Here is a 25,152-nt window from a genome sequence, read left to right on the forward strand (position 1 = left end):
TTGGAGCCTCCGGGAGTCACCAGGTAAAGAATCTGCGTTTGGAAATGAGATGGATCTGCAAATACTTCTTTCTTCTGGCACTGCTCCAAGCTTAACTGGGAAATAAAATATGCTGGGGACAAACATTTTAAGCAGGTGCTTAATTGAGAGAGAAGAAGGAGTCGTTCTTGTCTCCCAGGAAGAGTCTGCACGTTTTAAACACACTCCTAGATTGAGATTTATTGCGACCGACAGAGCAGAAAGGCTCAGAAAAAAAGCACTCCTTCCCCTCCCATCAATAATTCACCCATTGTAACAGTTCATAAAATGTTTATATTAAGTAGTATTTAAATATTGCATTGCAAAAAACAAAAAAACCAAAAAAAAAAAACAACCCAAAACAACAAAACCCTAGCATTCAAGCCAAGAGAATAATCAACCCTGAAGGAGGGGAGGGGAAAATGATTGCCTTGAAGCTGTAGTGTTGGTTTTTCTCTGCTGAGAGCAAAGCTAAAAGAATTTAAAGGGGTAATTCTTGGCTTCACTCCATCTTCCCTCTGCTCTGTCAGATCAAATCCTGATTCTAAAGCTTTTTCCATCAGTCTCTGTGGTATCCACATGGAGTTGGCTACATCCATACAAGCTCCCCCAGGTTTTCAGCCAGGCAGGGCAGGCTCAGAAGTCCCATTTTAACCTCTGCCATTGAGTACTGATGCTTTTGACTTCAAAAAACAATCTACACACACCTGTAAGCAAGCCCTGAGCTCACTGATGGGTTACTGGGTGCAGATGTAGTGTTGAGGGACATGGTTTAGTGGTGGCTTTAGCAGTGCTGGGTTAATGGTTGGGTTTCATGATCTGAAAGATCTTTTCCAACCAAAATGATTCCATGACACACAAAATCCAACACAGGAAAGGCTCCAAAAAACCAGATCCCTACATGGGATGAAGGAGTGGGAGTTTGGCAAGGAGGAGAGAGGGTGGTGGGGTCATGACTGAAGATCAGCAGAAGCCATCAAGATAGTATAATCAAATGTCATCTTTTATTAAAACTGTAATTGCTTGATCCAACCTGTGCCCTGGGGACCATAAGAAAAAAATGCAAGCAGCACCAAGGTCACTGCAGACAGAAAATCAATGCAGGGAATGAATGGTAATGACTTTTTTTTTTTTTTTCCTGGTTTCAAAGACAGGGACTGTGGAGACACCCTGCTGGCACCTCCAGAGATGGACTCACTCCAGCAAAGCACTTAGGACATTGCTAACTTCCACATTCAAGTCTTGCTCCTTTTCACCATGACTACAGCAGTTTTGAGCATCCTAATGGACCATCACATTTCATCCAGGCAAAGACAATCCATCACCTCTCTGTGACACCCAGTTCTCTGCCCAAAACCATCAGTGCTTTGCAGCTTTTGCAATGTCTTCTGCACTCCTGACCTCTCTGATGGGACCCTCAGGATGCCCTCAGGACCACAGTTCCAGGGAAGTACAAAGCCAAAACCCAAATAAAAAAGTCAACCTGAGGCATTACTCGTGTGGAAGGATGTCACATCCTCTCTGCCAACTCCCTCCCTATACATCTCCCAATATTACTTGCCCCACAGTCTTATTTTATTTATTTATTTGAGTGGTTGGGGTGGTTGCTTGATGAACTGATTGATTTTCAATGCAACCCAACTGCTGACATGATTTGTCATTCACTGCAGAACTGCTCCTGTGCCAGCAGTTCCATCTGCATAGGTACTGCTGACAATTCCTCCCTCTATGTCATTCCCAACCCTCACCTCTCCTGAACTGCTTCCTCATTTATTTCAGGCTGCTTCTCCAATATGTCAAGATCCTCTTCAAATCCCAGAGCCAGCAGGTGAAATGATGAAGCCACATGAGAGTGAAGGACAGGGGACAAGACTGCATGGATGAAATACAACACCCAGACAAGATGCTCCTAAGGCCCCTTTCTGCCTTTAAAAAAACCTCTTTAACTGCACTAAGGTGTCAGTAACAACTACAGCAGTAAGTACTGCTGGAAATTGAAATTATCTGGGGGATATTGAAGGCAAATTGCAGCTTGTACAGAGGGGATGAAGCTGCTCTCCACTGTGCTGGGATTCTGAGCCAACCCCAGCCCTTTGAGTCTGCTCTGGTGAGATTCAACCCCCCTGCAGTGCTGGGTCCAGTTTTAGGGTCCCCAACACCAGAAGGAGATGGAGGTGTTGGAGCAAGTCCAGAGGAGGCCATGGAGATGCTCAGAGGGTTGGAGCAGCTCTGGAGCCAGGGGGAGAGAGTTGGGGGTGTTCAGCCTGGAGAAAAGAAGGATCCAAGGAGACCTTGGAGCAGCTTCCAGTGCCTGAAGGGGCTCCAGGAAAGCTGGGGAGGGATTTGGGACAAGGACATGGACAGGAATGATTTCAAATTGGAAAAGGGGACATATAGATTGGATATTAGGAAGAAATTCTTTGCTGTGAGGATGGTGAGACACTGACCCAGGTTGCCCAGAGAAACTGTGGCTACCCCATCCCTGGCAGTGTCTCAGCCCAGGTTGGATGGGGCTTGGAGCAACCTGGGCTGTGGGAAGGGTCCCTGCCCATGCAGGGGTTGGAACTGGAGGAGCTGGAAGGTCCCTTCCAACCCAAACCATTCTATGAGTCTGTGACTTGTTTTGTGAAGTTGTATAAGTCTCTCTGCCAGCTTGGTTTTGGGTTTTTGTATGTTTTTTTTTCTTTTGTGTGTGTTTTTGGGTGTTCTGTTTTGGTTTGGGGTTTTTTTGTGGGGTTGTTTTTTAATTTCTGTAATTGGGTAAACTGAGGCACAGAAGTCAGGTTGTTTTGAGATGCCTTGGTTGAACTTCATTCAAACTAATGAAGTTTGAATCCCACTGATGAGTGGGACAAGGGGAAATGATTTCATACTGAAAGAGGGGAGATTTAGATGAGAACTTGGGAAGAAATTCTTTAGTGTAAAGTTGTGAGCCCCTGTCCCAGGGTGCCCAAGGAAGCTGTGGCTGCCCCATCCCTGGCAGTGTCTCAGCCCAGGCTGGATGGGGCTTGGAGCAACCTGGGCTGTGGGAGGGGTCCCTGCCCATGCAGGGGGGTTGGAATTAGATGATGTTGAAGGTCTCTTCCAACCCAAACAATTCCAGTATTCTAAAGTCTTGGGAGATGTCTCTACAGCTCCAGAGAGTCCCTATCAATGTTCATTAAGGGTGATGCTGAGATCAGTAATCCCAAAGTGATATAAAAGATCTGTCCAAACAGGAGTTTGTATGACAGCTGACAAAAAAAACCAGAGGGGTGAAAAGAGATCTGGAAAGTTGGTGTCACTTCACCCTGAACATCAGTGACCCTGGCCAGACCTGAACATGGACAGCTCTGTACAGGCAAAATGAGTTTAGTGTAAATTAATTAAATCTATGAAAGGAGGAGGAAAAATCAAGTTATATACATAATTTGAAAACAAATATCTTATTCCACATGGTGTTACACTGAGCATTACTCATTTCCTATGATATTATATTTTATGAGTATAGGAACACCTGGGTGTCTTTCAAGACATGGTTGCAGCACAACAGCTCTGATTTTGTGCCAGGATGCACTGAGGCAACTTCATTTTCCCTGCAGAAGCTTTGAACACATCTGCAGCACCTCAAGAGCATCCCATGGGATGGCTCCCATCCCTGGAAACATTCAAGGTCAGCTTGGACAGGGCTCTGAACAACCTGATCCAGATGAGGATGTCCCCACTCACTGCAGGCAGAGTAAATGACCTTTAAAGGTCCCTTCCAGCTCCAAGCATCCTGTGATCCTGTGATTTACCACTGGAGTGTGCACAGCCACTGAATCCTGGTGATTCCCCTCATTTCACCTTCTGCTTTACTCGTCCATGAAGCTCCTGGACCAAGGGCACAGCCCCAAACCTGACCACCACCAGACTCTGGTCTTGCATCCAGCAGGACTGGTATGGGCTGGAACATGGTGTCTGCTGAGACCCACAATGAGAACCAGGCTAAAGCAGAATGGTTTGCAAAATCTGGAGATTTTAAAAATAAAACACATCCTCTGTGTGTTTCAGTGCTTATGGTTTGCCCTGATATCCCAGAATCATTTGGGTTGGAAAGGAGCTCTGGGATCATCAAGTCCAACCCTTGATCCACTCCCCCCGTGGTTCCCAGCCCATGGCACTGAGTGCCACATCCAGGCTCTTCTCCAAAACCTCCAGGTATGGAGAATCCACACCTTCCCTGGGCAGCCCATTCCAATGCCTGAGCACCCTCTCTCTATAAAGAATTTTTTCCTAATATCCAACCTAACCCTCCCTTGGCAGAGCTTAAGCCCATAGCCCATGGCCTCTTGTCTTCCTGAGAGCTGCCTGGGAGAAGTGGCCTCAAGTTGTGACAGGCAAGGTTTACAATGGATATTAGGAAAAATTTCTTCACTGAAAGAGCTGTCAGGCACTGACACAGCAGACTCAGTGCAGTGGTGGAGTCATCATCCCTGGAGGGATTTAAGAGATGTGTAGACATGGTGCTGAGAGATGATCTTCAATGATCCTCAATGATCTTCAAGGTCTTTTCCAACCCAAGTGATTCTATGATTCTATGAAGTGGCAACCTATATGCAGAGAGGATGGAGAGCCGTGCCCTGCTCTCCACATTGCCTCATCCTGCCTTTTGCCTGTGACATTTACACACAGAATCCCAGAATCATTTGGGTTGGAAGGGACCTCAGAGCTCATCAAGTCCAACCCTTGATCCACTCTCCCTGTGGTTCCCAGCCCATGGCACTGAGTGCCACATCCAGGCTCTTCTTCAAAACCTCCAGGGATGGAGAATCCACCCCCTCCCTGGGCAGCCCATTCCAATGCCTCAGCACCCTCTCTCTGTAAAGAATTTTTTCCTAATATCCAACCTAACCCTCCTCTGGCAGGGCTGGAGCTCAGGTCAGCATTGGCAGTCAACATCCAAGTGGTCCTGGTTGTGGCACTAGGGAGATAAATGTGAAATGGGCCCAATGGGGAAGAGGCAGCTCCATTGAAAAATTGGATATTAGAAAAAATTCTTAATCCCATGGCCTCTTGTCTTGCTGAGAGTTGCCTGGGAGCAGAGCCTGACTCCCCCCCCGGCTCCAACCTCCTTTCAGGGAGTTGGAGAGAGTGATGAGGTCTCCCCTGAGCCTCCTCTTCTCCAGCCTCAACACCCCCAGCTCCCTCAGCCCTTCCTCACAGCATTTCTGCTGGATCCCTTCACAGCTTCCTTGCCCTGCTCTGGATCTGCTCCAGCACCTCCACCACCTTTCAGAGACAGCAACTCCTTTGCTGCTGCTGAAACCCATTCCAACATTCCAGAGGGAACACCTGGTTCTCCTTGTGTCCTCCCTCCCCCGGGCTCTTTGCCAACACATCCCTCTCTGGGAATCTTCCCCGGGAGTTGCCATGGTTACTGGGCAACACGGTGACAAACTGGGCACATTTGTGCCCTTGGATGCAAGGAGGTGCCTGGGAGATGGAAGGGAGGGGAAGCTGTCCCCCATCCACAGCACATCAGCCCCACATAATTCCAGACCCAGGAATTTCCATAATTTCCATCCCTCCAAGGGACCTTGCACTTGGACCTCCATCTCCCCCCTCTTCCTTCCCCCATCTCAGAACTTCTGCACTTTTATTTTATAACCAAATAATGAAAGGACAAAGCAGGGCTGAAGTCCTGCTCTGCAACCCAGCCTCCACACATCCAGAAAGTGGGAAAATTAGAACTTTGCATCCAATTTCTCCCTTATTTTAGGAACCCCCACAGGCAGATTTTGCTCTGTTTGCAGTGATAGAGCAGCATATTTCAGGCTGGAGATTTTGCAAGCCACTCAGCACCCTATCAGCCTTCTCCTAGGGCTGAGATTGATGGAGCTCCACAGTTGAAGAGGATCTGAGAAGGGAAAGGGACCCTCACTTGGGAGTGAAATAACACCCTGAGGGCATCTGCAGCTTCTCCTTGAAGTTCTCAGCCAAAAAAACAACCATCAGTCCCATTTCTGTCCAAACCCAGGAATGGGACCAGTCAGGGTTCACCTCCCTCCTGTGTTTCCAGCCCATCCCATGCTCATTTCTTCTACACAAGGTGAAAGGCAAAGGGAAATGGGGGAGGAAGGCTGAAGCTCAGTATTTAGGGATGACCTGGAAGGATTTTCTCCTCCTGCATCTGGATAACCTCTCCTTGTCATTCACCAAGCACCCAGCCACAAAATAGAGGTCTTCACCCTGTACCCCATCAATTTGGCTAACTCCAGCCTTCCCAAAGCCAAGTTTTCATCTGGTCTAACTGGATTTCTGGAATCCTCAACCTGTCCAGCTCCCCATAAATCACAGAATAATCAGAGCTGGAATGTGGGGCTTGTAAGATGCTTGCTCTGGATGAAATAGAATGGATCCCCTTCTTTGGGAGAAACCTCTCTGCCCATCTTCCCTCCTACCCCTGTGGCCACAACATTCCCTGCAGCTGATTTAATGGGAAGGAATCAGGAGAAAAAAGACAAAGTAGAGGAAAACATGAACTAATTCACCTAATAATTCTCATGATTTAATTGGCAAGCAATTGGCCTGCAAGCCGTTGCAGGCAGGAGTCCCACAAGAATCATTTCCTTCATGGAATCATAGAATTTTCAGGCTTGGAAGGGATCATCCAGGTCAAACCCTGTGCCATGTGCAAGGACAGCTCCCACCAGATCAGGTTGCTCCAAGCCCCATCCAAATTGGCCTAAAAAACTTCCAGAGATGGGGCTTCCACCACCTCTCTGGACAACCTGTGCCAGGCTCTCCCCACCCTCATGGTGAAGAACTTCTTCCTAACTTCCAATCTCAATCTCCCCTCCTGTAGTTTGAATCCATTCCCACCTCCTTCCATCAGGGAAGCAAGATAGGGGTGAGCTTGGAGAAGAAAAGCTGAGGTATCACCACCTTCATTATTTTTTTTCCCCCTTTCTGAGCCAAATAAGCAGCAAGGCACCTGCACATCCCCCCCTTCCCTCAACCCTTTTAACCAACAAGGAAAGAAAATCAGGAGCAAAGCAGCATCAGCAAGGCACCAGATCAGGTTGCTCCAAGCCCCATCCATCCTGCCCTTAAAAACTTCCAGGGATGGGGCTTCCACCACCTCTCTGGGCAACCTGTGCCAGGGTCTCACTTCTTCCTAACTTCCAATCTCAATCTCCCCTCCTCTAATTTGAATCCATCCACACCTCGTGCAAGGAAGCAAGATAGGGATGAGCTTGGAGAAGAAAAGCTGAGGTATCACCACCTTCATTATTTTTTTCCCCTCTTTCTGAGCCAGATAAGCTGCAAGGAACCTGCACATCCCCCCCTTCCTTCAACCCTTTTAACCAACAAGGAAAGAAAATCAGGAGCTAAGCAGCATTAGCAAGGCACCAGTGACCTTGCAAAGGACCTCAGCCAGAAATTTCTGTTTTTCCAAGACAGAAGGTTGGAAGGCTGGGCAAAAAAACACTATCCAAGAGCTCACTGACATGGGCTGGATGTTGCCACAGAGGAGAAAGCTGAACATAGTCAGGGGGAGTCCTCCAGCTTGATGTGGGGCTACTGGGAGCCAGCCCATGGTTCACAACAGCCTGGATTTCCTTGCTCATAACATGAAAATAGATGAATTGATGCTCAAATGGTTAATTTATGGCTCTGTGGTGGTATTTTTAGAGTTCAAAACAAATTAATGGAAAGCCTGGTGTTAACCAACCACACACCAAACAAACAGCAAGGTTTGACAAAGCTGCGGCAGGAAGGACAAACTGGGAGATGCTTCCATGGTAATAAGATGAGAAATAAAAATCTCTGATGCTCCCTCCCCACCTGGAGTCCTGTGTCCAGTTCTGGAGTCCCCAGCAGCAGAAGGACACAGAGCTCCTGGAAGGTGTCCAGAGGAGCCACTGAAATGAGAAAGAGAAGAGAAGAGAAAAGAGAAGAGAAGAGAAGAGAAGAGAAGAGAAGAGAAGAGAAGAGAAGAGAAGAGAAGAGAAGAGAAGAGAAGAGAAGAGAAGAGAAGAGAAGAGAAGAGAAGAGAAGAGAAGAGAAGAGAAGAGAAGAGAAGAAGAGAAGGGAGAAGGTTCCAGGGAGCCCTTGGAGCATCTTCCAGTGCCTGAAGGGGCTCCAGGAAAGATGGGGAGGGACTTTGGACAAGGGCCTGGAGGGATGGGAGGAGGGGGAAGGGTTTCCAGTTGCAAGAGGGGAGATGGAGGGAGAAATTGTTTGGGGTGAGGGTGCTGAGCCCCTGTCCCAGGGTGCCCAAGGAAGCTGTGGCTGCCCCATCCCTGGCAGTGTCTCAGCCCAGGTTGGATGGGGCTTGGAGCAACCTGGGCTGTGGGAGGGGTATCTGCCCATGGCAAGGGGGCTGGAACAAGATGAGCTTTAAAATGCCTTCCAACCCAAACCATTCTATGATTCTGTGATTTTGTGCTCAGCCTGGAAGAGTGACCCCAGTGAGCACCTGAGATGGAGATGGGTGGGGATGCTGAGGTCCCTGGGATGTATCCCAGTGCCATCCCATCCCTGCACAGGGCACGCTGCTCATCAGGCATTGGAATGGGCTGCCCAGGGAAGGGGTGGATTCTCCATCCCTGGAGCTATTTCAAAAGAGCCTGGATGTGGCACTGAGTGCCATGGGCTGGGAACCACGGGGGGAGTGGATCAAGGGTTGGACTTGATGATCCCAGAGCTCCTTTCCAACCCAAATGATTCTGGGGTTCTGTTTGGCACCCCCCAGGGCAGGCTGTGAAACAGGAATATTTTCTTTCTTGCTCCAGTGCACAGGATTGAGAAATGCTTGCTGAAACAAACTGCTCCTGGGACCACTGGTTAGATTCTTCTCCTCAAGAAGGAGGTTTTGGGTTTGGTTTTTTTTTTGGTGCAGCCTGACAGACAGAGGCAGCTGCATCCTCACCTTCCAGGTCATTCTGTGTGTGCTCCTTAAGTACATTTTCCTTTGCAAAAGTGAAATAAAATAAAATAAAATAAATAAAATAAAATAAAACATAAAACAAACCAAAGCAAAGCAAAAGGAAAAGAGGAGAAGGAGAAGGAGAAGGAGAAGGAGACGGAGAAGGAGAAGGAGAAGGAGAAGGAGAAGGAGAAGGAGAAGGAGAAGGAGAAGGAGAAGGAGAAGGAGAAGGAGAAGGAGAAGGAGAGGGAAAGGGAAAGGGAAAGGGAAAGGAAAAGGAAAAGGAAAAGGAAAAGGGAAAGGGAAAGGGAAAGGAAAAGGAAAAGGAAAAGGAAAAGGAAAAGGAAAGGAATAAAATAAAATAAAATAAAATAAAATAAAATAAAATAAAATAAAATAAAATAAAATAAAATAAAATAAAATAAAATAAAATAAAATAAAATAAAATAAAATAAAATAAAATAAAATAAATAAGGAAAAAATAAAATAACAGCCACCCTCACCTTCCCAGCACCAAACCACCCTGGTTTTGTAGTCTCAAGAGCACAGCTTGCAGTCAGGTCCCCAAAGCAGCAGAAGCCTCGGTGTGCACAGTGTGTTTGCAAAGTGCTGCAGGGTCCCTTCAGGTGAAGGCACTGCTTGAACTAAAGGAGTTATTAATAGAAAGCAAAAATGTGTTTGCTATGTAATCCCCACAATATTGGACCTGGGAGGGAGAAAAGAGCTGGGGGTTAAAGCAGCAACTTGGTGAAAAGCTTGGTTTGTTTGTGTGTATATATACAGAAATTTAGGTATGCAAATCTATCCCAGAATTATGGAATTGTAGAATCCCAGAAGGGTTTGGATAGGAAGGGATCTCTAAAGGTCCAACCCCCTGGGACATCTTCAACTGGATCAGGTTGCTCAGAGCCCTCTCCAACCTGACCTTCAGTGCTCCCAAATGTGGGGCTTTTACCACCTTTATATTTTTAGATACAAACCCATACATCTAAAACCATAAAGGAAATTGGAAGGATACCCAGAATGTTGAGTTCCAAATCAAGAGAAATCAAACCTCTCCCCTACAAAGCTTTCCTCTATCTTGCCTTGCCCTTGATGGTCACCCCAGGAGAGCATCCAAGCTCCCAGCCTAGGATTATTTATTTCTCCCACAGAAAGGTTTATTTGAAGATATCAGCATCAGTGCTTTGGACAGATCCAGCTAAAAGCAAAGAAAAGCAAGATTGATGTGGGACAGAGTGCAGAAGTACCTAAGAAGTGATGGCTTGTTCAGGCAGTAGGAGATGGGGAAAAAGCAAAGGTCATGCTCTGTATGTGAAAGAAGATGAATTTACAACACCTGCTCACGATTTATTGGGGAAAAGGAAGGCAGGGAAAGCCTAAATAAGTCAATTTCTCTCCTATTTATTTATGATTTGTGTCACAGCAGTAGCTTGAAGTTGGGCATTGAAAGTGGGGGCTACTCTACAGCTCCTGCATCATGGAGAAGGTGGTGGCCTAAAGAGACAGAGCAGCAACTGGGAGGGAGAAGGGGAGATGTTTGAGATCAGAGCAGCAACTGGGAGGAAGGGGAGATGTTTGAGATGTCCTTTGGCATGGCAACTGACTTAGCAGAGCAAAGAAATGAGCAAATCCATCTGGATTCAGCAAAGCATTTGATACAGGGCCATGTGGGAAATTCTTAATGAAGGCAAAGAACAAAAACCTCAGCAGAAAGGGAAAATGGGCAGAGGAGATGCCAACCCTGAGCACTGAAAGGTTGAGCTGCAGCCTGGAAGGAGGTTAAGAGTGTTGAACATTTTTAAGGTTGACTTCAGCACAAAAAAAAAAAGTAGGGCAACACTGATGAGACCTCCTGATGACACCAAGTTGGAGGCAGCAGCAATAAGGAGGAGGATGGGGCTTAGCACAGAGGAAGGAAGGGATTGACCTTGACTGCCCTGCTCAAAATGGGATGGGAATTATTAGTGCTGCATTCTAGGCTCCACACTAATTGTCAGGAAGTTTTGTTACAGGATGGAATTCCATGGCTGGAATTGCCTAAGGAGGAGAAAACGTGGATCTCCTGTTGCCAAATGGCAAGTGAGGGATTCATAACACAACTGGGACACCCACAAATGTGACACAGGAGCCTCAGCAAGGTGGGGATGTCACCTCCAAAGGCTGCTTCTTTGTTTGAGAAACTGTGGTTTCAGGAAGGAAGAGCTGGAGAGATATGGTTGATCCAAGGAGTAAAAAAGGGGACTAAAAAAAAAAAAAATTTTGACTCCAGTACATTGGCTTCATCACCTGAACATCCCCTCCATCTCTTCCTTGGGCTCAACCCAGTCCTACAGCAAGCACTGTATTTACAATATTTTCAATATTGCCTACACTGCTGAGCAGTTCCCAGCTGCCTTTTGGGGCTGGATGTGAATTCAAGGAATATGGCAGCAAATATTCCAACTTGGAGACACTACCAAGTCCCTTTCTCAGTGGGTGGAGAGGATCTGGATCACCTCTATGATCCAGAGGAGATCATAGAATCATAAAACAACTTGGGTTGGAAGGGACCTTCAAGGAGATGCAGTTCCAACCCCTGCATGGGTTGCTTTCTTTATTTAACCTTGTGGCAAATGTTATCATCTGCTGGTTTTGAGGACAAGGGGGAGAACAGACATCCAGGCTGTTAAATTACACGTTAGCAGAGCTTCCACCTGGCCCTGACCCAATTTCTGTGGGTGAACACAACATTTACAGCTGAGTTGTTTCTGCAGCCATGCTCAGAACCAGCAGGCTGTGATCACCCTGGGAACTCTCCCAACAGCCTGCATCAAGTGGCTTCATCAGTGACCCCAACATTGAATTCCCCACCTTTACAGGCTGTAGCACAGCAGCTTCTGTATGGAATGACCACCATGTGTCCCTTTCTCAGCAGGACCCAAAAACCTTGGAGGATCAAGGACAAGGCAGAGGTATAAATCAGGACATCTCCATGGGGTTGTGATTCCCATCCAGAGGGTTCCTGAGGTCTCATTGCTCTTGGGTATAACCTCTTTTCACACCTCCTGATGGATCTTCCCCCTTTTCTTTTGGCATTTCTGCAGTGGGATCTCACAGGGTTATCTTCCAGAGAGTCCACACCTTTCCTTTTGGGGCTTTTCAGGCCTTGAGTGGTAGGGAGGGCTGTGGGCTGCTGGGCTGCAGCAAATGCTGATGGATTTCATTTCATAGAATCATAGAATCATGGAATGGGCTGGGTTGGAAGGGACCTCAGAGATCACCAAGTCCAACCCTTGATCCACTCCCCCCGTGGTTCCCAGCCCATGGCACTCAGTGCCACATCCAGGCTCTTTTGAAAGAGCTCCAGGGATGGAGAATCCACCCCTTCCCTGGGCAGCCCATTCCAATGCCTGATCCCCCTCTCCATCAAGAAATTCTTTCTCATGTCCAACCTAAACCTCCCCTGGCACAACTTGAGACCATGGCCTCTTGTCTTGCTGAGAGTTGCCTGGGAAAAGAGCCCAACCCCCCCCTGGCTCCAACCTCCTTTCAGGGAGTTGGAGAGAGTGATGAGGTCTCCCCTGAGCCTCCTCTTCTCCAGCCTCAACACCCCCAGCTCCCTCAGCCCTTCCTCACAGCATTTCTGCTGGATCCCTTCACCAGCCCAGTTGCCTCCTTTGGACCTGCTCCAGCACCTCAATCTCCTTCCTGAGCTCAGGGGCCCAGAACTGGACACAGGACTCAAGCTCTGGCCTCCCCAGAGCTGAGCACAGGGGCAGAATCCCTTCCCTGGACCTGCTGGCCACGCTGTTCCTCAGCCAGCCCAGGATGCCATTGGCCTTCTTGGCCACCTGGGCACACTGCTGCCTCCTCTTCAGCTTCCTGGCAATCCAAACTCCAAGGTCCCTCTCCGTCTGGCTGCTCTAATGTTTCCAGGGATGGGGCATCTCCCACCTCTCTGGACAGCCTGGGTCAGTGTTTCACCACTGTCACAGTAAAATATTTTTTCTTTAATAATAATGGAGTAGGAATTCTCTGCCCTTGTGTAGCATGAACATCCCTCCCTCCCTGAATTATCTCCTCTGTATCTCAGAAAAACACAGAAAGTCTCCAGCCCTGACTCATTCATCTCTATAGCTACTACAAATTCTCCTTTGCTCCACATCTTCAGTACCTCCAGGGCTCGAGATGAATGACAGAACATTAGCAACAGGCAATTCATTAATATCAGAAGCAGTCCAAAAATTTTCCCATTGAAGCCTTTCTGGTGTTGTTTGTTCTGACAGGAAAGGAAAGGGGTGGTGATGGGGAAAATAATCATTGTTTTGGTTAAAAGAAATTTTCAAGAATTAAAAATATTTTGGTGAAGAAAATGAAAACCAGGTTTAACAATATTGTATTTCTGGGGGAAATGAATCACCTTACTACTCATTTTGACATCGGAAAAGGGGTGAAATTTCTCCTTTCCCTGCTATATCTTTTTGTTTGGTTTGGGTTTTTTTTCGGGGAATAAAGACAACAAAAGGAGAACAATGCAAGACAAAGAAAAAGGGAAGAAAAAAAAATAAAACCACCCAGAAAACACCTAAATCTCCTATTTTCCCATCATTTCAAAACAAAAATGGACAACGTTTTCTCCTTCCTGAATATTTTGCCACGTGTGCTTCTAATCCTCCCACCTCCCCCAGGAAATATCAGGATCTGCACATTTTATCCACTTCTCCCTGGTCCCACACCCTCAGGGTCAGCCCCAGCCCCCTCCATCCTTTGGTGCTGCAGGGAGGGCTCTGCCCACCCCTTCCAGGACCTCGAGGGCACAAAATTCACCCAAGCACTGGGGTCACCAGGGCCACCTCTGTGTGACAAACCCCTCAATGATCCCATCAGATCCTCCTCTGGGGCACAAGAGGATTGTATCAGAAAAGGCTCCATCCAGCCCCAAAAGTTTTTTCCAAGACCTAAAAGGCCCCCAAGGTTGGGTCCTGGCTCCTATCCAGAGCTCAGGTCATCCACACAAACCTCATTTTCCTGGTTGCTGAAGGACACCTTGGTTCTCAGGTGGTTCCTCAGGGTCCACAGGCCACCAGATGAAGGACAACAGAGAAGAAGAGGGTGAAAAAAGATGCGGCCTGCCCCTGGAGCTTTGGCAACACACACTCTGGAGAGGGAAACTGAGGCAAGAAGCACCTCTATGCTGGAATCTGCATCACACCAAAGCCCATCTGGTTGGCTTGAAGCACCTCAGCCTCAGAAAAAAAAGAGGAAAGAGGAGAACAGTGCCCTAGAGGTGCTCCCTGAAGCATTGCGTGGGCTCACGCATCATCTCTGCCTCAGTTTCCCCCCAGCCAAAGAGAAACAAAGGAATAGAAATAATGTAAAAAATAGAAATAATGTAAAAAATAGATATAAATCCCATTTATTCTGTAGGAATGGGCATGCTCAGCCCTCTCATGGCTGCTCTGGCCTCACTGAGGGCTTCTGGGCTCAGACAAATCATCCATCCTCAGGCTGGAAGCTGCCTCCATGCTCTGTGACCATCACTGCCAGGGCATCTCCTCTGCTTTGTAGGTCTGGGAAGACCTGGGAGGAGGTCTCAGCTACACAGACTTGGAAATATTCATTTGTCTAGGTGTAAAGAGGTTAAAAAGAAGTGTGGCCAGCAGGTCAGGGGAGGTGGTCTCCCCCTCTGCTCCACTCTGGTGAGATTCCCCCTTGCAGTGCTGGCTCCAGTGCTGGGGCCACAAATATAAAAAAGGATTTGGAGCTGTGGAGAGAGGCCAGAGGAGGTCACCAAGGTTATCTGAGGGTTGGAGCAGCTCTGCTCTGGAGCCAGGCTGAGAGATTGGGGTTGTTCAGCCTGGAGAAGAGGAGGCTCCCAGGTGAGCTCAGAGCAACCTTCCAATATCTGAAGGGGCTCCAAGAAAGCTGGGGGAGGGCTTTGGACACGGGGGGGTAGGGAGAGGAGAAGGGAAATGGGTTAAAACTTGGAGAGAAAGGGGAGATTGAGGTTGGAGATGGGGAAGAAATTCTGGAATTTGAGGGTGGGGAAAGCCTGGAACAGGTTGAGAGAATTGGGGGTGTTCAGTCTGGAGAAGAGAAGGTTCTGGGAAGCCCCTGGAGCAGCTTCCAGTGCCTGAAGGGGCTCCAGAAAAGCTGGGGAGGGACTTTGGACAAGGGCCTGGAGGGATGGGATGAGGGGGAAGGGTTTCCAGCTGCAAGAGGAGAGATGGAGAGGAAATGGGAGGGAGAAATTTTTTGGTGTGAGGGTGCTGAGACCCTGTCCCAGGGTGCCCAAGGAAGCTGTGGCTGCCCCATCCCTGGCAGTGTCTCAGCCCAGGGTGGATGGGGCTTGGAGCAACCTGAGCTGTGGGAGGGGTCCCTGCCCATGGCAAGGGGGTTGGAACTGGATGATGAATCCCCTGGGGGATCTCAGATGGATGCCTGTGTTTAGGCTACTGAGTCCTGACTATAACACGAAAGAGGAGAGAGAAGGGGTCACTCCCCAAGCCCACTGGTGAAAGGTAGAGGTCATCTCCATGATGCCAGGGTAATGGTTATAAGCTGGAAAAGGGTAGATTTAGGTTAGATATTAGGAAGAAATTCTTCACTATAAGGGTGGTGAGATATTGGGTCAGGTTGCCCAAGGAATTTATGGATGCCCCATCCCTGGCAGTGTCTCAGCCCAGGTTGGATGGGGCTTGGAGCAACCTGGGCTGTGGGAGGGGTCCCTGCCCATGGCAGGGGGGTTGGAATTGGATTATCTTGAAGGTCCCTTCCAACCCAAACCATTCCATGAGTCTGTGATTCTATGACAGAAAAGAAACAAAACCAATTTCTCCCTTTAACATGGACTTCCCTGATGACCTTGGGCTGGTTGCTTACTCTATTCCATGCTCTGTTACTGGAGGGGAACAGAGCAAGTTGAAAAATCATTACCAGTCAGCTCTTTGGTTTCACCAAGGAATTGTCTTCCAGCCTTGGAGCATCATATTATGCTGATTTGCAGTGGGGGCAAAGGACTGTAAGGAAATCTCCAGCTCTCTGGTGCTGGGGAGCCTTCACCCATGCAAAAACCCAGCAAAGACCCCAAAGGACAAGCCCCATGTGAGCCACATTTGGTCCTGGCTGGCACAAGGTCACCAGGAGATAATTGTGACCAAAAGGTTGCCCCAATAGGCTGTGGCACCTCCATCCTTGGAGGTGTTTGAAACCCACCCAGAAGAGACTCCTGGGAGTAGCAAGGTTCCTGACAGCAATAAGGATTTGGAGAAAGAACCCAAACAATAAATAACACTGAAAAGCTGCCAAATTTTCCCATCAAATGAGAACAATTAGCCACAACATCACTTCTGCATTAATTAAGAGGCGCTCGTGTTCCAGGGCTGAGAGTCAGAGCAAACACTTCTGATGAAAGGAATTAAAAACATGGAAATGGGAGAGCAGATGAGGATTCAAGGAGGAAGAAAAGCCCTCGGGGTGTCCTGCAAGATGAGGAGCAACCCAAGGAGGGATGAAGCCTTCAAGGTCTCTCTTGGTTTTAACATCTGAGCTGATCCAACTCTTAAGCTTGGGGAGGAACCCCATCCCAGTTTGCTCTGTCTCAGCCACATGGATCTGCTGGAGCAGGCAGGAAGGATGGAAAGGTGAGCAATCTCCATTTAGATATCCAAGTAAATAAACCTAATTATCCATTGCAGGAGTGGAAGAGAACAACACACCAGCTCTCCAGCTCTAGGACAGCTTTCTGCTTTAACCCTACCATCACTGACTCCAACCCAAACCTTGGAAGATAACCAGACAAAACAAACCCAAGAAAACAAAACTCAATCATGGTTGGTCAAAGCAGATTAAATGTGTCACTGCTGGAAACCCCTAAAAATCCCTGCCCATTGTCTCACATCTCAGCCAACCACCACTGTCACACCTGGCTGCACCTGAGCTGCATCATCACTCACCTCCCCAGCAACAGTCTGAGCCAATGCCAAAATACAGCAAAAAAAAAAAAAACAAAAACAACCCCAAACCCAAAATCTCACTGCTTGAACCATTTCCCACTCGGGGACAAGGAAAAGAAGAAGACTTTCAGCTCTGCCCTGCCCCACCATCACCAGTGGGTCAGAGGAGTCCAAACCCAGCTTCATCTTACATCTACCTGAATTTACAACCTGTTTGATGGCAGGGTGTCCCCTCCAACCCACCCCCACCCCCGTGGGGATGACAAATCAACTTGCTAATGGCACAAACACCCTGGAGAGAAGCAAAAAAAGGCTGCAGTTACACTTTGAGCCTCCCAAACCACCCAGTTTTGCTCCCTGCCACCTCCACTCCAGCCTTGGCGGCAGCCAAAGAAAGCTCTGGAAAAAAACCCAATCGCAGCCAAACCTCCTGGAAAATGTGTGTGAGGGGCAGCCACCCCCTCCCTCCTCCTCCTCCTCCCTCTTCCCCATCATCACTTTCATTTTGCATTCCCAGCACATCCCGAGCCCTTTCACCCGGAGAGAAATAACAACAGCATCTCCCGGGAAGGAGGGAGTTTCGTGCTCCGAATCCCAAAAGGAGAAATCTTCCTAGGGTGAAATCAGGGCACACCCCCCCCACCACCACCCTGCCCACCCCTTTCTAGCCGGAGGTGGTGGTGTTGGGTGACGATGGAGGGGTGAGGGAGGACACAGAGGGACGTGCCACCCGCTCCACCGCGTTGCATTAAACATGGCAGCAGCCTCCCCAGCCTGCCCCACCCAACGGGCCTAGGACACGCGTCACCTGCATCCCGCAGCGGCCCCGGGATGCTTTGTCTTCGGGATGCTTTGGGATGCTGCCTGGGGAGCCTCCAGGGTGGGGGGAATAGGGGGGTGTCCCACCTGGCACAGCGGCACCCTCGGGATGCAGTGATGCTGAGAGGATGCTGGTCCCCCCCCCAACCCCCTCCGGGGCACCTTTTCCGCGGTGGGAGTTTTGCACATCCCGAGGAAGCCACCCAAACCCCCCTCCCCCCCATCGCCACCACCCTGCTGAGAGCCAAGGGGGTGGGGGGGAATAGGGGGGTGTTCTACCTGGCACAGCGGCACCCTCGGGATGCAGTGATGCTGAGAGGATGCTGGTCCCCCCCCCAACCCCCACCCCAAGACACCTTTTCCGCGGTGGGAGTTTTGCACATCCCAAGGAAACCACCCAAACCCCCCTCCCCCCCATCGCCACCACCCTGCTGAGAGCCAAGGGGGTGGGGGGGAATAGGGGGGTGTTCTACCTGGCACAGCGGCACCCTCGGGATGCAGTGATGCTGAGAGGATGCTGGTCCCCCCCCCCAACCCCCACCCCAAGACACCTTTTCCGCGGTGGGAGTTTTGCACATCCCGAGGAAACCACCCAAACCCCCCTCCCCCCCATCGCCACCACCCTGCTGAGAGCCAAGGGGGTGGGGGGGAATAGGGGGGTGTTCTACCTGGCACAGCGGCACCCTCGGGATGCAGTGATGCTGAGAGGATGCTGGTCCCCCCCCCCCAACCCCCACCCCAAGACACCTTTTCCGCGGTGGGAGTTTTGCACATCCCGAGGAAACCACCCAAACCCCCCTCCCCCCCATCGCCACCACCCTGCTGAGAGCCAAGGGGGTGGGGGGGAATAGGGGGGTGTTCCACCTGGCACAGCAGCACCCTCGGGATGCAGTGATGCTGAGAGGATGCTTGTGTTCCCCCCCAACCCCCTCCGGGGCACCTTTTCCGCGGTGGGAGTTTTGCACATCCCGAGGAAACCACCCAAACCTCCCTCCCCCCCATCGCCACCACCCTGCTGGGTGTCTGAATTTTGGGGTGCGGGGATGGACACCCAAAGCTGCTCCAAAGCCACCTGGCAAAACCCAAACCCACTATGGGGCACAGCACCACCGTGCCTGCTCAGCACCATCGAAGACACCCAGAGCGCTGGGAGGGGGGAGGGAAATTTAAGGACACGAGTTCCTCCTCCCCCCCCCCAAAAAAAAACACCCTCAAAGCCGCCTTCCCCCACCTGCCAGGTGGGATATCCCTCCCGGGAATGAACAAAAAGGGACGGGGGAAAGGCTGGTGAGGAAGCAGGGGGTTGAGGATGTGGATGGGGTGATGTGGGGGGGTCTCTTACCTGTAGGACGAGCTGACCCCCGCCGCTGCCACCTCCTCCTTGATCTGCCTGTTGAGAGCATCGGCGGCAGCCCGGCCCCTGCCCGTGTCCGCCGCCTGCCCGCCCGCCTCCTCCGCCTTCTTCCGACCCAGCTTCTCTCTCCCATCCCCTCCTCGCCCCCCTTTAGGATGTTCCTCCACCACCTCGGGGCTTTCTTCTTTTTTCTCCAGCACCTTCCGACGTTTCTCCTGAGCCGCTTTCTCCGGGGAGCCGCGCTCAAGGGCGAGGACGGGAGAAGGTCCCGGTTTAGGGATCCAAGGATGGTCACCCCTTTTAGGGATGGGCCAGGCACGAAAATCCTTCTGGTACTGGGTCTCCTTCTCGAAGGGCGTATCCGAGGGCTGATACTCGCTTTTGGGTTTGCAACTCGGTTCCGGGCGTTGAACCTTCCAAGGTTTGTAGTCGTGGCGCATCACCGAATCGGCCGGAGGTGATGAATGAGGGGCCGGACCGGGTCGGGTAGACCCAGAACCCGGTTCCCCTCCACCCCCAACCGCTTCCCCAGCGGGCTGGGTGTCGATGGGTGCAGCGGGACGGGGGGGAGGAGCAGGGGGAGGCAGGGGATGCTCGGTGGCTTCCGAATATTTGGTAAAAACCAAAGGGACGGCGATGTCCGCTTTATCCAGCTGATTCCAGAAGCGGGCGATGCAGCAAGCCCGGGTGATGCAGGGCCACGCCATGGCGGCCGCCCCCCGCGCAAGGAGCGCACCCGGCTCCGCGCTGCGCCCGCACGCAGGGACCCCGCGCAGGGATGCGCGGCCCGCCCCGCGCAACGCCGGAGGAGGGGTGGGACCTGGAGGGGAGGAGGAGGAGGATGGGGAGGCGGGGATTAAAGGAGGGGGTGGGGATTGTCTGGCACGATTTGGGGAGGGGGGAGAAGGAGGGCGTTCGTGCACGAACACGCGTGTGCAAAGCGCGCCCGTGTGTGAACACGGGTGTGCAAGGCGTGCCTGCGCGGTCACACAGGGGCTCATGCACCTGCGAGGCACGGCCATGCACACGCGTGCACAGTCACACCCGTGCAAGGCACGCTCCTGGGTGGGTGTCCGCAGAGCTGCACGCACACGTGCAAGGCGCGGCCACGCGTGCACAGCCGTGAGGACACACACGCAAGGCACACTCGTGCATGCATGTACGCGTGCACAATCAGACGTGTAAGAACACCCATGCAGCGTGCACACGGGTGCACACGCACGTGCAAAGCGTGCACGTGCGTGCCACAGATGTAGTCACAAACACGTGAAACACGTGTAAGACACAGCCATGCACACGCGTGCAGTCACACGGCTGCACACACGTGTGCAAGGCACACCTGTGCATGCACAGACTGATGCACAAACACACCTGTGAGGGGTGCCCCTGCGCGCATGCATACACACACACGTGCAAGACATACCCATGCTTTTGTGCAAACACATGCACAATCACACACGTGTAAGACATACCCATGCTTGCGTGTGCATACCTGTAAATACGTGCACAAACACGTGTCTGCACACACATGTACAAGGCACACCCATGCATGCCTGCACACTCGTGCATGCACAGCCGTGAGAACACACACACGCAAGGCACACTTGTGCCCAATCACATGTGTAAGCATGCCCGTGTGTGCATGTACGTGCACGCAGCGTGCACACGCATGTGCAAAGTGTGCATGTGCATGCCACGGATGTAGTCACAAACACGTGAAACATGTGTAAGACACAGCCATGTACACGTGTGCAGTCACACGGCTGCATACATGTATGTGCAAGGCACACTTGTGCATGCACAGACTGATGCACAAACACACCTGTGAGAGGTGCCCCTGCACACATGCACACACACACACGTGTGCAAGACACACCCGTGTGTCTGTGCAAACACATGCACAATCACACATGTGTGTAAGATACACCCATGCTTGCATGTATTCACACACGTGTAGTCACACCCGTGTGCCCACATGCAGATAGACACATGCATGCTTGCACACTTGTGTGCACACATGTGAGTGCAAACACACATGCAAGGCTCATCTCTGTGCACACACCCGCACACATACAGGTGCAGCTGCACACACACACCCTACAAGGTGTGTCACACACCATACATGAATACACAAACACATGAACATACACACACGTGCACAAGCTCGTGCACACGTGTCCGTGCATGTGCACACTCACACCAGCATGCACGCCTACACACCACAGGTGAATACACACATATGTACATGCAAGCACATGCATGCAAACAAACATGCACAAACACAAGCACAATCACCAGAATGCAGCCCCTTGCACACATGTGTGCACACATGCTAGCACTATGTGCACACCCATGCCTGGATGCACACAGATAGAAGTGCAAACACGTGCATATGTGTGAACAAACGCAACTGGATACACACCCACACAGATGCACACATAGAGATGTACTCGTGCTTACACACCCAGTGCATATGCACACATGTATGGACTAACACAAGCACATCCATGTGCACATGCACACACAGCTGTGCACACACACTTGCACGTGCACAGCAGCACATTAACATATGCACACACACATGTGCTTTCATTTGCACGCACACATGCACACCCGTGCAAAAAGATGCATGCACACACATGGGCACTAACACGTGCACAATCACACGTATCATAGAATCCTAGAACTGGCTGGGTTGGAAGGGAGCTCAGAGCTCCTCAAGTCCAACCCTTGATCCACTCCCCCCGTGGTTCCCAGCCCATGGCACTCAGTGCCACATCCAGGCTCTTTTGAAATAGCTCCAGGGATGGAGAATCCACCCCTTCCCTGGGCAGCCCATTCCAATGCCTGATCCCCCTCTCCATCAAGAAATTCTTTCGAATGTCCAACCTAAACCTCCCCTGGCACAACTTGAGACCATGGCCTCTTGTCTTGCTGAGAGTTGCCTGGGAAAAGAGCCCAACCCCCCCCCTGGCTCCAACCTCCTTTCAGGGACTTGGAGAGAGTGATGAGGTCTCCCCTGAGCCTCCTCTTCTCCAGCCTCAACACCCCCAGCTCCCTCAGCCCTTCCTCACAGCATTTCTGCTGGATCCCTTCACCAGCCCAGTTGCCTCCTTTGGACCTGCTCCAGCACCTCAATCTCCTTCCTGAGCTCAGGGGCCCAGAACTGGACACAGGACTCAAGCTGTGGCCTCCCCAGGGCTGAGCACAGGGGCAGAATCCCTTCCCTGGACCTGCTGGCCACGCTGTTCCTCAGCCAGCCCAGGATGCCATTGGCCTTCTTGGCCACCTGGGCACACTGCTGCCTCCTCTTCAGCTTCCTGTTGGCACACATAGGCCCCCAAATGTGTTCACACTCATGCACCTCTGCACATGTGTGTGGACATTCAGCTGCACACACAGACACAGTTCCATGCACAGATCTGAGCACACGTACACGTGCACATTCATGTTCACACCTGCACACACTCAGAAGCCCCTGCATGCACACACATTTGCACACATGTGCACCCAGACGTGCAAGCAGAAACACGAGGTGCATTGACACCCATTCACATGTACACCAGCACACACACGGGCAACTTTTGTGCACACACAAACCCTCCCTTGTGTATTCACACACCCCCTTGCACACGGGTGTGCTCTCAGCTTCATGTGCAGTCACACGGGTGGACATCCCTGCAGAGGTACTTGCACACATGTGCACGTGCACACACAGATACCTGCACACACGTTTAGACCTGCACACCTGAAGATATTTGCACACGTGTGTGCAGCCATGCACACTCACACTCACTTTATTTTTCCCTTTGGGGCTGGGGGGATTTTCATCTTTCACTTCAGCCTTCCCGCTACAAACCCAAACCAGCCCCCAGCCCACTCCTGCTCTCGGGGCAGAGGGCATCTGCTTCCTACTGCTCATTCCCAGGATGGATCCCTATCCCTAAAGCCCACCTTGTGCTCCATTCCCCATTTTCCTCTCCAACCTTGCTTCCACCTTCTCCATCCTCTCCCTTCTGACCTTCACTCCAGCTCTGTCTCTCCAATCTATTCCTCCACCCTCCATTCTCCATCCCTCCACCTTTCCACCCCTCCACCTCTCCATCCCCCATCCATTCATCCTTCCATCCCTCTATCCATTCATCCCTCCATCCCCCATCCCTCTATCCCCCACCCCTCCACCTCTCCATCCCCCATCCCTCCACTCTCCATCCCTCCACCTTTCCACCCTTCCACCTCTCCATCCTCCATCCTTCCAGCTGTACATCCTCCATCCCCTATCCCTCCACCTCTCCACCCCTCCACCTCTCCATCCCCCATTCATTTATCCCTCCATCCTCCATCCCTCCATCCCTCATCCCTCCACCTTTCCACCCCTCTACCTCTCCATCCCCCATCCATTTCTCCCTCCCCCATCCATTTCTCCCTCCATCCCCTATTCATTTATCCCTCCATCCCTCCATCCCCCATCCCTCCACCTCTCCATCCCCATCCATTCATCCCTCCCTCCATCTCTCCATCCCTCCACCTTTCATCCTCCATCCCTCCACACCTCCATCTCTCCACCCTCCATCCCCCATCCCTCCACCTTTCCACCCCTCCACCCTCCATCCCCCATCTCTCCACCGCTCCACACTCCATCCTCCACCCCTCCACCCCTCCACCCTCCGTTCCCCAACCCTCCACCCCTCCACCCCCTATCCCTCCACTTTTCCACCTCTCCACCTCTCCATCCCCCATCCTTCCACCCCTCCACCCTCCATCCCCCATCTCTCCACCCCTACACCCTCCATCCCTCCACCCTCTATCCCCCAGCCCTCCACTTTTCCACCCCTCCACTTCTCCATCCTCCATCCTTCCACCCCCCATCCCTCTATCCCTCCATCCTTCATCTGTCTACCCCTCCCCATCCTCCCTCCCTCCCCCTCCCTGTCCCTTTCTCTTTATTCCCTTTCTCTTTATTCCCTTTCTTCATCCCTGAACCCAAATAAAGTCCATTTGCAGCCTAACTGCATCCACCTGCCAGGATCCACCACACAAAGCTGACCCCAGGCTTGAAGCCATCAGGGTTTTTATCAGCAAGGCTGCACCTCCAGCTCATTTCCACTGGGAGCATCCCTCCCATCAAACCAGTCAGCCCAGTGCCTCCGAAACCCTGCACTCAGATCCAGAATTACAGCAAGAAAAAAGAACAATTCCCACCAGGCAGCCACGGCAGCTGTGGAGAGAGCAATGAAAAGCAGGATTACTCCTGCCAGGATTGTTTCTTTAATCCAATGCTTTGCATTTCTGTATTGAATCCTGGACCCCTGAGGTCTGGGTTGGGGTTTTTTTTGGGTATTTTTTTTTTTTTTTTTTTGCCTTGATTTGCCTAATTTCATCCTTGCCTGTAGGTAAAGTGTGGAAACCCCTTTCATGGATGGGCTTGGAGAACCTGCTGATGGGGGGGAGGCTGAATGGAAAAGCTGCTGGGGGAATAAAAATAGCTAAATGACAACTCGAGGTGTTTGTGCCCAGGCATTGCTTTATCCATAAGGATTCTATCATCCCTGCATTTACACCCAGTGCAATTAAAAACATTGATTATAATTAAAGATTTAGGAAGCTCCTCTGCATCTCCTGGGTTGGGACCATGCAATGATTTTTTTTTTCAGACCCCATGTGTTGGCAGTAGGGTGGCTGCTCCTTTGCACCCCTGGTGGAAGCTCTCATCACTTTTTAGGCTGATTTTGACCTTTAAAACCAATTCTATAAAGTCACCTGGCTGTTACTCCACTGCACTTGCCTTCTGCAGAAGCTGGAGCCACCAGCTCACTCAGGTCATGCAGCAAAGGGGGAAGAGTCACCCCAAAACAGGCACTGTCAGCCCCCAGCCCTGTGTTTCCAGCCAGGCTGCATCTGGCACAAGGTGATGCCAAGCATCATTTTGCAGCTGATGGACCATAATCATAATAAAATATCATAGAATCCTAGAATTGGCTGGGTTGGAAGGGACCTCAGAGCTCCTCAAGTCCAACCCTTGATCCACTCCCCCCGTGGTTCCCAGCCCATGGCACTCAGTGCCACATCCAGGCTCTTTGGAAATAGCTCCAGGGATGGAGAATCCACCCCTTCCCTGGGCAGCCCATTCC

At 50.9% G+C, this 25,152-nt stretch overlaps 1 protein-coding gene across 2 annotated transcripts in view; it reads right to left on the bottom strand.

Annotated features, from left to right (window-relative positions):
- The window catches only part of MAP6 (microtubule associated protein 6), a 55,890-nt gene extending 36,061 nt beyond the window's left edge, over positions 1-19,829 (bottom strand). The window contains exon 1 of one of the 2 annotated variants that reach the window (XR_011730135.1): positions 19,010-19,828. Coding sequence is in view for 1 of the 2 variants with exons in the window: in XM_071765263.1 (XP_071621364.1) it covers positions 19,010-19,728 (719 nt within the window). In the remaining variant the exon portion in view is untranslated. Of the gene's footprint in view, positions 1-19,009 lie in introns of both variants that reach the window. The other variant, XM_071765263.1, reaches the window with a different exon arrangement.
- Between the last annotated feature and the right edge of the window lie 5,323 nt (positions 19,830-25,152).

Source organism: Heliangelus exortis, chromosome 1, assembly GCF_036169615.1.
Source record: "Heliangelus exortis chromosome 1, bHelExo1.hap1, whole genome shotgun sequence".
NCBI classification, from domain to species: Eukaryota; Metazoa; Chordata; class Aves; order Apodiformes; family Trochilidae; genus Heliangelus; species Heliangelus exortis.